General features: G+C 47.2%; 1 protein-coding gene across 9 annotated transcripts in view; it reads right to left on the reverse strand.

Annotated features, from left to right (window-relative positions):
- Positions 1-392: 392 nt before the first annotated feature.
- The window catches only part of LOC140492498 (uncharacterized), an 86,221-nt gene continuing 69,063 nt past the window's right edge, over positions 393-17,550 (reverse strand). For all 9 annotated transcript variants that reach the window (XM_072591391.1, XM_072591398.1, XM_072591394.1 and 6 more), the window contains 9 exons: positions 16,020-16,112; positions 15,730-15,810; positions 13,295-13,421; positions 11,687-11,814; positions 9,340-9,457; positions 8,719-8,834; positions 5,476-5,590; positions 2,786-2,938; positions 393-1,026 (listed from right to left, as the gene is read on the reverse strand). In XM_072591391.1, coding sequence (XP_072447492.1) covers positions 2,821-2,938; positions 5,476-5,590; positions 8,719-8,834; positions 9,340-9,457; positions 11,687-11,814; positions 13,295-13,421; positions 15,730-15,810; positions 16,020-16,112 — 896 coding nt within the window. In that variant the 3' untranslated portion in view covers positions 393-1,026; positions 2,786-2,820. The remainder of the gene's footprint in view (positions 1,027-2,785; positions 2,939-5,475; positions 5,591-8,718; positions 8,835-9,339; positions 9,458-11,686; positions 11,815-13,294; positions 13,422-15,729; positions 15,811-16,019; positions 16,113-17,550) is intronic.

Raw genomic sequence — 17,550 nt, forward strand, 5'->3', positions numbered from 1 at the left:
AAGGGGCAATTCTGCCTCCTCAGCCTCATAGCTTCATACGATACAGGGGAGTGGGGAGAAAGATGGCAGACTCAAGGCTCAGCTGAAACCTCAACCGTTCCTGAACGCGGCATCGTAAGGTCATGCTGTGTCTACAATAAAATCCCTTACTTTCAACCATGCTTGAAAGGGACAGTTTCCAGATGATGATGTCACATCCATTGCCTGCACCAAGACAAATCTGCGCAAAATGGCAATGTATTGACACAGCTGAAAATGTGTTGCTGGAAAAGCGCAGCAGGTCAGGCAGCATCCAAGGAACAGGAGAATTGACGTTTCGGGCATAAGCCCTTCTTCAGGAATGCCCGAAACGTCGATTCTCCTGTTCCTTGGATGCTGCCTGACCTGCTGCACTTTTCCAGCAACACACTTTTCAGCTCTGATACTCCAGCATCTGCAGTCCTCACTTTCTCCAATGTATTGACACAGCTTGCTCTCTGTCCAATAATGATCTCCTTCATAAAAAAACCGAAAAGAACAGTCGATGCTGGAGATCAGAAACAAAAAGGGAACTGCTGAAAAGGTTTGGCAGGTCTGGTGGCACGTGTGGAGAGAAATCAGAGTTTGGGGTCCAGTGACTCTTCCTCAGAGGTTCTGAGGCTCAGACCAGCTGATCTTTTCTTTCATCTCCCCATATAAACCCAAACCCAAACCCTTGTTTGACGCTGTCATCTGCTGCTCCCTAATGGTCAGTGCAAGACACAGCAAGGCCTAACGGTTGTCAGGGTCAACACAGGAATTGAAAGGGGCAAATTGGGGACACAGGCAAACCTTGAGAGAAAAGAAAAGCAACAACAGGGAACAAGCCAAATTACCAGCAGGTACAGATGAATAATTTCAGGTTACGTCTTGAAGAGAAAAAAAAAGTCAGACTGCCAGAGCAGTACAAGAGCCACTGGTCCCCAGCTACATCAACAGAACTGAAATATTTGGTTTTGCTTGCTTGCTTTCCTCGTAGGTCTGCGATCCTGAGTTATCCGGGTTCATCTGGAAGAGGGAGACAGCCAAAGTAGAGGAGTTACGGCATTCAATACAAATGGAGTGGGCGGTTCGCTAGATTCTCTCAAAAGGCCGCAATGCGGTGTGGCCCTTCTCAATCCACATTGAGCCCAGACTGAACGCTTGGAATTTGTTGCAAACTCTCAGTGACAACGGGGCGGTAGGTGACAGGATGCTGGTTGGGGTGGGTGGGGAGGGGTACAGACAGAGAGACCCATCTGAGCAGGGCTACATAGGATGGTACAGCACAGGAACAGACCCTTCGGCCCACCACACGAGAAACCCCTGAGACATTGGGCAGCTTGGAGTCTGTGACCCTGGAGCCCCCTTCCCACCTTGTGTGGGTCGAGAGTCATGCTACCAGCCCTCTTCCCTTGCACACATCTCCCTTGGCTTCTATTCCCTTCACCTCTTCCCGCCTCAATCACTTCCTGGATAAGCCAATTCCACATTCTCACCACTGTCTGGCGAAAGGGTTTACTCCCAAGTTCCTCTGGGTGACCATTCCTACTTCCACTGCGCCCATGCCCAACCCAATGCAGTCCATTCCAATTCAAGATGGCGGCAGAGTAGGCAATGCAGCGTGTGGGCTCCTGCCTGGAGTTCATCTGCTGGCACTTTCTTTTCCTTCTTTCACTCTTTTTTTTCCCCTCACTTTCATCTATTCTCCTTCTGTGGAGAATGGATGTGTGCAGTGTGGAGGAGATCGAACCAATGGGGGTGGGATTGCGAGGCCAGTGAGGCTAAGCACTGTAGCTCAGTGGTTAGTACTGCAGCCTCACAGCACCAGGGACCTAGGTTCGATTCCAGCCTTGGGCGACTGACCGTGTAGAGTTTGCACTTTCTCTCAGCGGCTGCGTGAGTTTCTTCCGGGTGCTCCAGTTTCCTCCCACATCCAAAGATGTGCAGGTTGGGGTGAATTGGCCGTGCTAAATTGCCCATAGTATTAGGTGCATTAGTCAGAGGGAAATGGGACTGGGTGGGTTACTCTTCGGATGGTCAGTGTGGACTTGTTGGGCCGAAGGGCCTGTTTCCACACGTTAGGGATTCTAATCTTATCTAATCAAGCACTTAAGAAGAATTGTAATTTGAACTTGGGCCTTTATTTCTTTTTTCTTTCTACTTTGTAAAGATGGTAATGTACAACTTGTAACTTTATTTTTCTACCTGGTACCTAAGATTTTGTACCTGGATACCTTTGTACTTAAGATGGCACCGGGAATGGTAACATTGGACATTTTTCACTGTAACTGTGTGCACGTGAGAATAAAACACAATTTTAATTCACGGCTGCACAGTCCTTCTAGTTTTTCTTTCAGTGCGAGTGTGGGCATCATGTATTTCCCATTTCTGACAGGCGCAGCACTGGTGACGGGTTTTAAAAATATGAAAAAAGTGACGGTGATTTGGTGGCGGGAATGACACCCAGCCGTGTGTGAGCGCACTTCAGGATAGCAAGAGAGTCACAGTCAACTCCATTGCTGCTGGTCTGGGATCACGTGCAGGTCAGACGGGTAATGGGGGGCAGATTTCTGTTACTAAAGAACTAGACCGGCTCAATCCGACAATGGTACTTCTAACATTCCTGATTTGGATCAAAAAGATTGACTTTACTAGATGCCCTGGCGGGATTTGAACCCAGTGCACCAGCCCAGAACTCTAACTTCCTGGCCCAGCAACATTACCACTACTCCATCATCTCTCTCTCTCTCTCTCTCTCACCCCCCAACTCTGGGCTGCTGCATACCATCGGTGACCAGGTCACATGCCGGCCTCTTCTCCTCACTGTACAGAGTTGGCAAAGTATAGCTTCATTCGCTGGCCATCTATCTCCATATTCTGGAATTGCGCCCTTGCCCTCGTTGCTTCCTCCACCGTCTTAAAGTCCACAAAGGCAAACCTACAGCACATTTTGGTAGGAATAACAGTAAAAAAAGGATCATTACTTGAATGCTTAAAATGTTGCAGCTTAATGTTATGCAGAGGGAGCTGGGCACCCTTGCGCATGGATCACAGAAGGTTGGTTTGCAGGTTCAAGTAATTAGGAAGGCAAATGGAATTTTGTCCTTCATTGAGTTTAAAAGCAGGGAGGTTATGCTGCAGCTGTACAGGGTGCTGGTGAGGCCACACCTGGAGTACTGTGTGCAGGTTTGGTCTCCTTACTTGAGAAAGGATATACTGGCACTTTGGGTGCAGAGGAGGTTCACCAGATTGATACTGGAGTTGAGGGGGTTGCTCTATGAGGAGAAACTGAGTAGACTGGAATTCAGAAGAATGGGGTGGGGGGGGTGGGGTGGGGTGATCTTATAGAAACATATAAAGTTAGGAAGGGTATGGATAAAATAAAAGGATGTTTCCACTGGCAGGTGAAGCGAGCACAAGAGGGTGTAGCCTCAAAATTAAGGGGGCCAGATTTAGGCCAGAATTGAGAAGGAACTTCTTCACCCAGAGGGTTCTTAATCAATGGAATTCCTTGCCCAGCGAACGAGTTGACAATACTTCAGTAAATACTTTTGAAGCTAAGGTAGACTTTTTTTCTTGAAAAATAAAGGAATTAAGGGATACAGTGAGAGGGAGGGTAAGTGGAGCTGGGGCCATGAAAAGATCAGCCATGACCTTCCTTGATCTTATTGAATGGTGGAGTAGGCTCGAAGGGCCAGACGGCCTACTCTTGCTTTTAGTCCTTATGTTCTTACAAACAGGCCACTGAGGTCTAGACTTTGGCAACACGGCCCAGCACCTTCTCACCTGGGCTCCATTTCTCAAAAAAAAACAGAAAATTGTTTTTCAAGTCCATCACTTGTGGCATTGGCACCCCCTCTCCCACCACTGGCCCTGGTTGCGAGACAACGCAAGGACGTGTCGAACCTACGAGGCCGCGTGAGAGAGTCAGCAGAAATACTCTCCACAGAGCTCCCCCAGTGATGGGAATCTCAAACCACACTCTCAATGTCAATGCTGCAAAACCAACTTGGAAAGCTTGGTTCACCAATCTGACATCGGTGACCACTGGCATTCTTTCCTGCTTGGATCCTGCTTGACAGGTTACCCCCACCCCCCCACCCCTGCCATCCCTCACCCACAAACAGGCTGGCATCCTTCACCTGCGAGTGGAGGAGGTAGCCCGTCAGTAAACTATTCAACCACAAAATGCGTCACACCGAGTCATCATTTAAATACCCACTCGCGCACACATTATACTCTTGGGATTTTATTGGTGTTACTCGTGATTAGTCAGCCATTAGGGATCAGAAGCCTGGTTAATTCCTCCACTCAACAGCCCAGCTGTGGTAGGCAGCATTTCCAATACAGCAAGGAAGCAACTAGGCGACAGCTGCTCGATAACATGACATTTACCCTGTTTTTGAATGTTTAATGTTCATCAGTTTACAGAAAGGTTCTAGCTATATAGGGGTGGCATGGTGGCTCAGTGGTTAACACTGCTGCCTCACAGCACCAGGGACCTGGGTTCAATTCCTGCCTTGGGCAGCTGTCTGCGTGCACATTCTCCCCATGTTTGTGGGTTTCCTCCGGGTGCTCCGGTTTCCTTCTACAGTCCAAAGATGCGCAGGTTAGGGTGAATTGGCCATGCTAAATTGCTCCATCGTGTTCAGGGATGTGTAGGTTAGGTGAACTGGCCATGCTAAATTGCCCGTAGGTGCATTAGTCAGGGGTAAATGTAGGGGAACCGGTCTGGATGGGTTGCTCTTCGGAGGGTCGGTGTGGACTTTTTGGGCCGAAGGGCCTGCTCTAATCATATAGCACCTTTCGCAATTTTTTATTCGCTCGTGAGTCATGGGCGTTGCTGGTTAAACCCAGCATTTATTGCCTATCCCTAACTGCCCAGAGGGCAGTCAACCACATGGCTGTGGGTCTGGAGTCACATGTAGGCCAGACCGGGTAAAGATGGCGGTTTCCTTTATTAAGGGACATTAGCAGACCAGATGGGTTTTTCCAACAAAGTCATCACTAGAGTCTTAATACTAGATTTCTTTTTTTTAAAAAAATCAAATTCAAATTCTACTATCAGCCATGGTGGGAATGGAACCTGGGTCCCCAGGATGTTACCTGAGTCTCTGGATTAATAGTTTAGTGATAAATACTACTAGGCCATCACCTCCCCCTCCATCTTCAGATCATGCCAAAGCAATTCATAATCAATGGCACATATTTTGGAAGTGCAGTTGCTGATGTATTGTAAGAAACCTGGCTGCAGAGTCAGCTCCTGTAGCTGGTGATAACCACGAGACAACATGTTATCGTTTTGAATCCTAGAACCCCCACAGTGTGGAGACAGGCCATTTGGCCCAACAAGTCCACAGTCAAGGTAGTTGCACAGGGAGGTGGGAGAGCTTCTCAACTTTTCCACGGGATGGTGGTGGCAACGGGAATTGGCTGGTGTTTTCTCTAAAAAAAGAAAGGTCAGCGAATGCTCACCGCCGTCCCTTTTTCCGTGATATCCTGGCACCCACGGCCTCCTTGAAGGTTGATTTCAACATTTCGACTGTTGTTCGTTTGGACAGGCGCCATACAAACAGGGATCTGGTGGAAGCTGAAAGGAGAGAAAGCAGGTCAGCGCAGTCTTGAAACACTCTCGTCTGTTCCCTCAAAACTTGGAGCAAACCCATCACAGAAAAGGCCAGGAGAGAAGACACCCATGTATCGCTGTTAAAGAGATACATTACACACCGACGCTTTCCATCGTGCACTTAAGATGCAAGAACACCAAATCCCAAAGAATTGCCTTTTCTCTCCATTTTCAGAGAAGACAGTGGAAAAATAAATTGCTGTTTGTTAGATGGGCAATGCCAACCTCTGTGAACTGTAGTAGCAAGGGAAGACTATGGAGGAGGAGAGGTATCGCCACCGTACAGAGTTCCTCAAAAAGGGTGTTCTGGACTTTACGCGGTGGCCCAATCCATGGGCATTCCCAGGCGGACTTTGTACCCATTAGGTCCAATGATGGGGTGTCCATCTCCATCGAGGACAGGATCCTGCTTCCCAAGAGCTGCCAACCATTTGGAAGTGCTCTCCAGGCCCAGCAGCGCCACAGTGAGCAATGGCCACTACTGGGACTGCAACCAGAGAGCAACTTGGATGCCAACATGATCACGGGTGCGTTGGCCGGGCAGTGTCAGGAGGACCCAGTGGCTGGCGAGTACTTGGATGAGGGGGCTGTTCAGTAGGGGTCGGCCATAACTACAGGGTACCGCCTTCTGTGCACTACAGAGTAACAAACCAGGAGTCTCCTCCCTGGATCTGAGGTTGACCAGGCCATCTGCACGTGGCAAAAGACCTTCACTGGTCACTCGAGAGCTTCAACTGGTCCCTGGGCTGGAGAGCTACTATCCACCTTCCCCTGTCACTGGTGAAACACCAGGGGGAAGCCTGTATACGTGTTCTTCCCAGCCGCTGAATTACTTTTTACAGCTGGTCACATCAAGACCGGAGATCCTGCAAATCCTGATCAATGAATTCTTTCGATGGGTGTTGCCCATCCCTAACAGCCCCCTGAGCTGAGTGGCTTGTTCGACTGGTTCAGAGGACAGTCATAAAGTCACATAGCATGGAAACAGACCCTTTGGCCCAACTCGTCCAGACCAACCAGATATCCTAAATTAGTCTAGTCCCATTTGCCAGCACTTGGCCCATATCCCTCTAAACCCTTCCTACTCCATGTACCTGCCTGAGTGCCTTCTAAACGTTGTAACCGTACTAGTTCCTCTGGCAGCTCATCCTATTTGCCAAACACCCTCTATATGAAAAAGGTACCCCTTAGGTCCCTTTTAAATCGTTCCCCTCTCACCTTAAGCCCATGCCCTCTAGTTTTGGACTCCCCTAACATTGGAAAAAGCACCTTAGCTAATCACCCCATCCATGTCCCTCATGACTTTATAAGCCTTGGAAAATTAACCCCCTCAGCCTCCGAAGATCCAGGGAGAAAGGTCCCAGGCCTATCCAGCCTCCGTTCTGGCAACATCAACCATGTTGAAGTGAGTCTGGAGTCACATGTGGGTCAGATGGGGTAAGGACAGACGCATTCCCACGAACACCACGCTGTTTCAAAGCTGGACGTCTTGCATTTTATTCATTGAAGTTAACTCCACCAGCAGCCGTGGTGGGAGTTGAACCCATATCCACAAAACATAAAACCAAGGCACCTGATCACATGTCCACAGTGTCCCCATCATCCCCGGGGAACGAGAGGAGACCAGATTTGTGGAGCCTAACGCCAGCAAGGCAACAATTCAGCTGTTGGAAAGAGCGAATGCCAGCAGCAGCAGTAGCTTCCATTCAGTAATTATCACGGGGGATTGGTTTAGCTCAGTTGGCTGGATTGTTGGTTTACACAGCAGTGTGATGCCAACAGCGTGGGTTCAATTCCCATCACCGGCTTGAGGTTATCATGAGGGACTCTCCTTCTCAAACTCTTGCCTCGGCTGAGATCTGGTGGCCCGCAGGTTAAATCACCACCAGTTGCTTCTCTTTAATGGCAAGACTGTGGTGACGCAACACAACAATTATCGGAGGGGTTCAAACTTACCCCCTTTGTTAAAAAAAAAAGCCCCTTGCTTATTGAAGGACTATTATGCTGTGCAAAGGTTTCTGGTCTTAACAGCCGTTACACATGCCACAAACGAACTGTCGAGCGGATAAAGGGAACTCTGTTCAGTTGTCTGACATGAGGGACGCCACTCAGGCACTGGGGGCAATGCACAGCAAACTGACCTTTGGAGAAAGTGAGGACTGCAGATGCTGGAGATCAGAGCTGAAAATGTGTTGCTGGAAAAGCGCAGCAGGTCAGGCAGCATCCAAGGAGCAGGAGAATCGACGTTTCGGGCACGAGCCTGAAGAAGTCCTTCCTGAAGAAGGGCTCATGCCCGAAACGTTGATTCTCCTGCTCCTTGGATGCTGCCTGACCTGCTGCGCTTGACTGACCGTGTTGTCAAATTCTTGGTTCTGGGGATCGAGTGGAGAGATCGGAAGCACGTGTCGTGTTAAGTTGGTGAAAGGTAAATGGGTCTTAATGAATAGGCGACAAATGGGGTTTGGGGCCAGGCAGAGGTTGACGTGGATTGACAAACGCATGGCATGGGGTCAGAGGTGAAAGAAGCTGCAGTGTGCACCTTGAATGGAAATGATTTGGTTGCCCTGCTGTAGAAAGGATATTATTAAACGAGAAAGAATGCACAAAAGATTTACTAGGTTGCCATCTGGACTGGAAGGTTTGAGTTATAGGGAGGGGTTGGATGGGCTGGGACCCCCCCCTAGAGCGTAGGAGACAGAGAGGTGACCTTATAGAGTCATGAGAGGCATAGATAAGCTAGAAGATGGCCAACAGCTTTTCCCTTAGGTATGGGAGCCTAAAAATAGAGGGCATAGGTTTAGATTGAGAGTGGAGAGATTTAAAAGGGTCCAGAGGGTCAATTTGTTTCACACAGAAGGTGGCGAGTGTCTGGAATGGGCTGCTGAGGTAGCAGTGGAAGCGACTACAATTTCATCATTTAAATAAACATCCGGACAGGTATGTGGATGGGGTAGGTATAGCGGGACATGGACCAAACGCAGGCAAATGGGACTAGATTAATTTAAAAACTGGATGGCATGGACGCGTTGGGCCGAAGGGCCTGTTTCCATGCTGTCGCCCTCTTTGACACTATGACCGGACCGCAGATGTACCTTGTTTCACTGGATATGCACGGTCCAGTCGGAGCAGGTTTCCTCTGCATTCTATTTCACCTTTACTTAGCGCGTTAGCTTTGTCTTCCTCTGTCTCAAACATGACAAGTCCAAACCTGGCAAAGAAAAACAAGACAACAGTTACACACAGTTACATTTAACATGTTATATTGGTGGATCTTCTGTGTTATTGTTCACAGTTATGAAAAAAAGTTATTTAAACCAAACAACTTACCGACCATAGGTTGAACTCTCTTAATGCTCTTATTGCCTTGCCAATTGCGGCTGGTCTGATTAGTCCAAATTCCTACCCGCCCTTGATAACCTTTCGGCTCCCCGGCCCCCACTTCAATGATCAGGAATCTATCCACTTCTGCCTTGAAATATTCAGGGACTCTATTTCCTTTTTAGGAAGACAAGATTCCCAATCCCCAAAGGAAAGTAAAGTCTCTTCATTATGCCAGGCAGCATGGTGACTCAGTGGTTGTGCTGTCTCACATGCCAGGGACCCGTGTTCGATTCCACCCTCAGGGGACCGTCTGTGTGGAGACTGCACGTTCTCCCTTTGTCTATATGGGTTTCCTGCTTGCTCACAAATCCAACTACACGCTGACCACGTACCTTTCGTTGACGTTCTGACATATCCAAACACCAGCAACTTTCTCAAATAAACGCTTAAGGTCCTTGGCACAGACGTCACTTGGAAGGGTTTTCACACGAAGTGTCCTAGAGTCAATTCCTAAAAGGAAACGCAGGTGATAAAATCTGTCTGGTTCACTTCTCCCATTCTGAGAGGGAAATCTGCCATCCTTACCTGGTCTGGCCTACATGAGACTGCACAACTACAGAAAGCCACTTTAATTTGCATGAGTCTCTGTTCTCTTTAGCCCGCTCCTGTTCTTTTCCACATTTATCATCCTCTTCAACATCTCCCCAGCTTTCCTTTCAGCCCACAACTTGCGTTTCAATAGCACCTTTAAGGTAGAGGAACTTCCCAATGTGCTTCACACAAGGTGGTGTTTGGCACGTTTACTTTCATTGGTCAGAGTACAGTGCACAGGAACTGTGGTGTCATGTTATGGCTGTACATTGGGTGAGGCCACATTTGGAACACTGTGTACAATTCTGGCTGCCCTGCTCTAGGAAGGATGTTATTAAGCTGGAAAGGGTGCAAAAAAACAAAGACTAACAAGGATGTTACCATGACTGGAGGATTTGAGTTGTAAGGAGAGGCTGTGTAGGCTGGGACCTTTTCCCCTGGAGCCCAGGAGGTTGAGGGATGACTTCAGGGAGGTTTATAAAATCATGAGGGGTATAGATAGGGTGAATAGTCAAGGTCTTTCCTCCAGGGTGGAGTCTTCCAAAACTAGAGGGCATAGGTTTAAGGTGAGAGGGGAAAGATTTAAAAGGGAGAGAGGGTGGTACATGTATGGAATGAACTGCCAGAGGAAGTGGTACAGGCTGGTACAATTACAACATTTAAAAGGCACCTGGATGGACGTATGAATCGGAATGGCTTAGAGGGATATGAGCCAAATACTGGCAGATGGGACAAGATTAATTTAGGATATTGGGTCAGCATGGACGGGTTGGCCCAAAGGGTCTGTTTCATGCTAAGAACATTATTTTTTTTTGAAAAAAAAAACTGATACTGAGCCACACATTGGGACAGCAGAAACAGTAAATGGTTACAGTATGGAAGGAGGCCATTTGGCCCATCATGTCTGCAAAGCCTCTCTAAAAGAAGAACTGATATAGTACCATCCTCCCCGAAATCCTGCATATTTCCATTAAGTCCCTTGTACCCTCCTGTTCACTAACAATTTCATTTTCACTGCAATATTATTGGAAGAGATTTGCAACAGTGGAGATATATACGCCCTCTGGTGGTGCAGGGAGTGATCCAACTTGGTTGACAACCACCCAGCACCGAAGACATACACTCCCTCCATTTCTGACACTCCGCGGCTGCAGTGTGTACTAGATGCACAGATTTCTATAAAATCAGGAGGGACGTAAATAAGGTGAATAGCCAAGGATCTTTCCCCGGGGCAGAGGAGTCCAAAACTAGAGGGCATAGGCTTTAGGTGAGGGGAAAGAATTAAGAAAGGTGGGCCAAAGGGCCTGTTTCCCTGTTCTATGCCTTGATAACCATCCAAACCTTCTAAATCAATCATCTAGAAGGATAAAGGTGGCAGATATCAGCCCTGCAAGCTCTCCTCCAAACCACTCACCATCCTGACTTGGAAATCCATTGCTGTTCTTTCACAGTCGCTGGGTCAACATCCTCAAATTCCTGTCCTTTCCAGCAACTGGAGGGATCCAATGGTCATTGGTTTTAAAATATCTGCTGTTTCTTTTGCTCCTCATCGTCAATTCCCCAGTTACATCCTCCTAAGGTCTCACACTTACTTTAGTTACTCAAACACGGCAAAAGTTTGCAAACCTAACATGTGGTTTTCCACATTCATTGGTACAGGGAAAATAGCCTCAGCCCATTCAACCTCTCCCTATCGCTCAGACCTTCCAATCCCAGCAACATCCTTGCAAATCTTCTCCGCACTCTTTCCTATAGCAGCAAGACCAGAACTGCGCACAGTACTCCAAAACTGGCCCAACTCATGTCTTGTACAGCTACAACATGACTTCCCAGCTCCTACACTCAATGCACTGACCAATAAAGGCAAACGTACCAAATGTCTTCTTCACATCCCGAGAAACGAGGCATACTCCCTGGCTGGAAAGCCTTTGCGTGTTGGTCAAGGAAGGGACTGGGGTCTCCGTTGTAGGACCCCTGCTACTCAGCTTTGCAATGTGCATCGTTCAGGCTCAGCATGGAGCCTGGTCCCTTTGCCAATGACCAGGAGGCTCATTCCCCTTTAGGGGATTCCTACGCCAGGAATCAATGCCTTCAGCAGAGCATCGTGAACTGAAGGCACTGGGGGAAAAAAAAAAGAGACTGACTCACTGCCGTTCAGTGCTCCCAGTTTCTCCACCTTGCTTAATCTTGCTACTTGTCCGAGAATGTTGCACGTGTCAAACTGCAGAGCTTCATTCAGATCGCCCTCATGGTTCAGTTCAACACAGGCGGAGCAGCTAGAAGTGAGCCAGCAAGAAATCGGTCAAATCGATCAAATAAATCTAACTTTTAAACAAGTACACAGATTGCTCAAAACACTGGCAAAGCATTTGGCTTCTTTTCTAAAGGGATTGAAATACAAGAGAAACCACGTTAAACCTGCTCAGACAAACTATGAAATTCTGGTGTACAGATGCTACAAATTGATGTACAGGCAAAAGGTGCAAAATTATTTAATTCATTGAGACAGAACCGGATGGTGGTACCTATTAAGGAAGAATTCCAGAGGAAGGTTGGCAAATTTGCATCCTTTCATTTTGTGGACATTGATATATGAATCTACAGTTATGGCGTTATGCTAAACTCCCCTCAGTCATGTGACCCCACCTGAAGCAAGCTTCCAAATGATGGGTGTTAGCAGCAGTTTTGCTTCTGGTGAGGATATTGTGTTCTGACCCCATCCAACAATTCAGACTGGGTAGTGAAGGAGTTCTGCAGCATTGAAGGTAGCCGTCTGTCAGGTCCTAACCACCAGTCCCACTGGTTCAGGTGGATGCTGGACTCCTTTACTCCTGGGTAATGCACCAATGTTTCGCTATGCAACATCATCCTAACTCCACCCCCCCCAACCCCCCTGATATTTATGGGATCTTTAAGTGCACACAATGACATGACAATATCTGCTGTTCATAACAATTTTCCACAGCATATGTGAAAGGTTGGGATGTTAGAAAGTTACTTCTGTCGTGTGCAAATGCAAGTTTACAACAAGATTCAGAAAAGCCATTGGGGGCTTATTGTTGTATTGTGGGTAGGTGGTTGGGGAAATTAACTGCATCTCTTTCCACCCTGGACCTGATTTGGGATGATCTGATTTTGCAGCGGAAAGCAGCTTCACTTGTGTATTTGCCCTGCGAGTGTTTAGAAACTACTTACTCTGTACCTAACTGTATGTTATACCTGTCCCGGGAGTGTTTGGTGGAGACAGTGTAGAGAAAGCTTCAGTTGGTATCTAACTGTGCGCTATATTTGTCCTGGGAATGTATGCTAGAGACAGTGTAGAGAGTGCTTTACTCCATATCGAACCCCTTGCTATACCTGCGCTGGGAATGTTTGATGGGGACGGTGTAGAGAGAGCTTTACTCTATCGAACCCTGTGCTGTCCCTGCCCTGGGAGTGTTTGATGGGGGGGACAGTGTAGAGGAAGTATTACTCTGTATCTAACCCTGTGCTGTCACTGTCTTGGGAGTGTCTGATGGGGACTGTGTAGAAAGAACTTTACTCTGCATCTAATCCCGTGCCGTCATGGGAATGTTTGATGGGCAAAGTTCTAGATGGAGCTTTACTCTCGTACACAATTTATGTAGTCTGGGAGATTTTGCCGCTGACACTATGTGCCTAGAGTTGGGAAAGAAAAAGCATCTCCTTCCCTGGATTTGACATCAGGTCCCAGTTGGATAGAAAACTGACTGTCGTGAGAGAAACTCAAGCCCATACCTGTCAGGATCCAGCTGGATCGCTTTGTAGGGGACCGACCTCTCACTTAGAAAATCGGCAATGGCTGCCTTCAGCTCACAAGGTGAATTCTGGGACCTCAACTTCTGGATGTAGAGACACCAGGAAGCTGTGAGAACAAGAAACGTGATGAGTAGAAAGACCTCACGCTGTCGATTCCCCGAAGAAAGTTGGTTACTTTCCTAACCCAATGGAGGTCTTTATCATTCTAAACATGGTCACAAACTGGGGCTTTGCAAACACCAAAGGGATTTTGGTTTGGTGGAGTGGGGGGGTCTCAAAATATTTGAGTGTCATCTGGGATTGGTATTACTGGATGGCACACCAACACATACACCCCCCACCCCCACCAATGGACACTGAGCCAGTTGTTTCACCTGGGGAGGGAAGGAGCATAGAGGAGCTCCAAGCGGGGCCAGAACCACAGGGATCAAATCATTGCAAACTTGAGGTAGCACCAGTGAAACTGTGCAACTTGTACTCATAACTCCTGATGAAGTAGACACTGGTACTAGGGTGTTTCAGGGATGTACAGATGGTAAGGAAAGGCCAGGGTTGGATAACACAAGAGAGGTGAAAACACAAGCCCTAGATTCCTGCTAATGGCCCTTAGGAGTATAAAACAAGACGGTATTTCATCTCAGGCACATTTTGATTATACAGTGCGATGAGTTTTGAGAAGACTTGTACAGCGTGGTTTTGCAAACAAAACCAGAGACAACATGAGAAATGATTTTCTGACATTGCGGGTTTTCGTGACCGGAGAAGTGCTCGCTTTCAATTATTCTGCATTAACTTTCAGAGGGAGAGTGGATAAATGCTTTAAGGGGGAAAAATTTATGAAGCGATAGGGAAAGAACAAGGGCAAAGGGAAGTGGGAGCTGTTTGAGAACTCTTTCAAAGAGATCACCCAAGGACCAGGGACTGAATGAGCTCCTTCCATGCTGGAGCATGGAGTCATTTACAGTACAGGCAGTGACAATTCAGCCCATTGAGTCCATGCCAGCTCCCTGCGGAGCAATCTGGTCAGTGCCTCTCTCCTGGTCGATACCTGTAGCCCTGAAAATTTATTCCCCGAGTGGCCATCCAATTTCCCTTTGGAATTAGTTAGTAATGGTCTCTGCTTCCAGCATCCTCGTGACGCCCCGAGTTCTTACCACATGCTCCATTAAAAAAATCTTCCTCATAGCATCCCTAAATCTCTAGTCTGAAACTTTAAATTTTGTCCCTTCACCCTGATACCATCCATTACACAGTCACACCACATTGAAACAAACCCTTTGGTCCAGTCAGTCCACATTGACCACGTTCCAAAACGAAACCAGTCCCAGCTGCCTGCTCCTGGCCCATATCCCTCCAAACCTTTCCTATTCATTTACTTATCAAAATGTCTTTTAAATGTTATAACTGTACCCGCATCCACCACTTCCTCTGACAGTTCATTCCACACACTGACCGCCCTCTGTGTAAAAACGTTACCCTTCACATCTTCTTCAAAACCTTTTCCTCTCCCTTAAAAACATGCCTGCTGATATTGAACACCCCAACCTAGGGGAACGACCCTTGTTACTCACCTTACCTATGTCCCTCATGATTTTATAAACCTCCATAAGTCACCCCTCAACCTCTTACGCTTCCGTGAAAAAAAGTCCCGGCCTACTTTTATAACTCAAACCCCTAATGGGAAGAATTGCTCCTTCCAAGCCTGTTATCCTGCCATCACGCAAACCCCAGTTTACCATCCACCGACTCCATCTATACTTCCCACCACACCGGGAAAGCAACCAACATCAAAGGCCCCTCTCCCATCCTGGATATACGCTCTCCCACCTTCTTAAAGTTTCTATACACATACAAATAGATTCAAGAACAGCTTCTTCCCCGCTGTTATTAGATATCTGAATGGGCCTCTCACATTTTAAATTTAATGTTGATCTCTGCAGCTTGTGCACCTTCTCTGCAGCTGTAACCTTGTGTTCCTCGCTCTGTTCTATTATTCCTATGCCCTTTGTATCTGTCTGCACCGCACGCAAAACAAACCTTTTCACTGTACTGAGGTACATGTGACAATAAAAAAATCAAATCAAATACACCTCTTGCAATCTCCTCAGCTCCGAGGTGAGCAGCCCACGGTACAACAATGTGTTTCTGTGTATGGCAGCCAAAAGAGGGAGACAAAAAACACAAAACGCAATCAACAGAACTTACTGGAGAGACTCAGCAGGTCTGGAAGCATCTGTGGAGACAATGTTCTGAGGGAGGGTCACTGGACTCAAATCATTGACTCTGCTTTCTCTTCACAGATGCTGCCAGATCTGCTGAGCTGCTCCTGCAATTTCTGTTTTTGTTTCAGATCTTCAGCCCCCCCACAGTTCCTTGTTTTATGTTAACTTTGATTGTGTTCCATTTTAACGTACTTTTCTCTTGCGTCTTTTTACGTTTCTTCGTCTTTGCGCTGGTGGCGTGCTCCTCCACTGCTGTTTTCTCGCTTAAAGTCACTTTGAGGAAGAAAATAAGAAGGTAGTAACAGTTGGCGTTATCAGACAACCAGAGTGAGCACAGTAAGTCTGGCAGAGAAATGCAGTGGGACAGGCTAGGAGCCCCGCATTTGACAGTCTCCTTGTTAATGGGACAGATCATGGCATCAAAGAGACAGAACTGAGCACTACTTCAGATTTTGTTGTTAGAAATTGTTTAATCTACTTACATTGCTTCTTACTTTCTTTCTTTTTCTTTTGCAGCACAGAGGCAACCTTCTCCTCCTCCTTCTCCTCCTCTGCTCTCTTGTCGATTAAGAAAACTGAAGGAAGACCAAAGAAATGTTTTGTGGCAATAGACTGGCGAGCCTTACTTTGTACATGTACCAGGGAATCGTTCGTGGTGTTTCAGGGGAGGCTGCGACACAGTAGTGATACATCAAGGTGGTGGGAGGGCTTGAAGGGGCTGGTGATCCCATGTGTCCGCTGCCCTTGTCCTTCCAGATGGAAATGGGTTATGGGTTTGGCGGGTGCTGCCTGAGGATCTTTGGTGAACTCCTGCAGTGCATCTTGTAGATGGCACACACTGCTGCTCCTGAGCGTCAGTGGTGGAGGGAGTGGATGCGGCGCCCAATAAGTGGGGGCTGCTTTGGCCTGGACGGTGTTGGAGCTGCACCCATCCAGGCAAGCAGGGAGTATTCCATCAGAGTCCTGCCTTGTGCCTAGTGGACAGGCGTTGGGGAGTCAGGTGGTGAGTTACTTTCCACAGTATTCCCAGCCTCTGACCTGCTCCTGTAACTGCTGTGTTTATGTGGAGAGTCGAGTTGAGCTTCTGAACAATAATAACCCCTAGGACGTTGATAGTGGTGAGGTGGGGGAATTCAGTGATGATAACACAACTGAATATCAAGGGGTAGAGATTAGATTGCCTCTTATTGGTGATGGTCATTGCCTGACATTTCTGTCAGCCTAAATTTGGATGTCATCTTGTTAAATGTGTTTTTTTTAAAAAAATATATATCTCATTTTCAGATATCTTTTTGAACTTGAACATGGACAGCTTCAGTGTCCGAGAAGCCGCAAATGGTACTGACGTGGTGTAACCATTAGGCCGAAGTGAGTACTGCTGATGCTGGAGATCAGAGTGAAGATTAGAGTGGTGCTGGAAAAGCACAGCAGGTCAGGCAGCATCTGAGAAGCAGGGAAAAAAAAAAAAATCGATGTTTCCGGCAAAAGCTCTTCATCAGAAACGTAACCATTCCTAGTTGTAACCATTGGTGAACATCCCCGCTTCTGTATCTCAACTCGATTTTACCACTCTTTCTCAATATCCAAACCCTTTCATTCCACTCCTTTTTCTTAAATCTTGTTTGGGTAATACTGTTAACATGAAAAGACAGCTTTTCTCCCCCCGCCCCCCACCAAAGTTCTCTACGGTAATACAGGGACATGTAGGTCAGACTGCGTTGCACTGGGAAATGTTGCCATGAATGAGATAGGTTTCCAAGAATAACTTGATATTAGTTTGCTGCAGTCAGGTTCAAACTCAGGATCACGGCGTTGTTAATCTAAACAGTTTGAGCAGGTTTGAGACACTGAACCCTGTTTCTGTTTCTGTTTCCATGGATACTGCCGGGCCTGTTTGGTTTCTCCAGCAGTTTCTGTTTTTGTTTGGTACATGTTTTCTTTCATCTGCAAACTTTGAAATTGTCCCCTGACTTTAATATCTGGATGTTTTTCAGTCACTTTGGCTTTGTTTTG

This window comes from Chiloscyllium punctatum, chromosome 21 (assembly GCF_047496795.1).
Source record: "Chiloscyllium punctatum isolate Juve2018m chromosome 21, sChiPun1.3, whole genome shotgun sequence".
Classification (NCBI taxonomy): domain Eukaryota; kingdom Metazoa; phylum Chordata; class Chondrichthyes; order Orectolobiformes; family Hemiscylliidae; genus Chiloscyllium; species Chiloscyllium punctatum.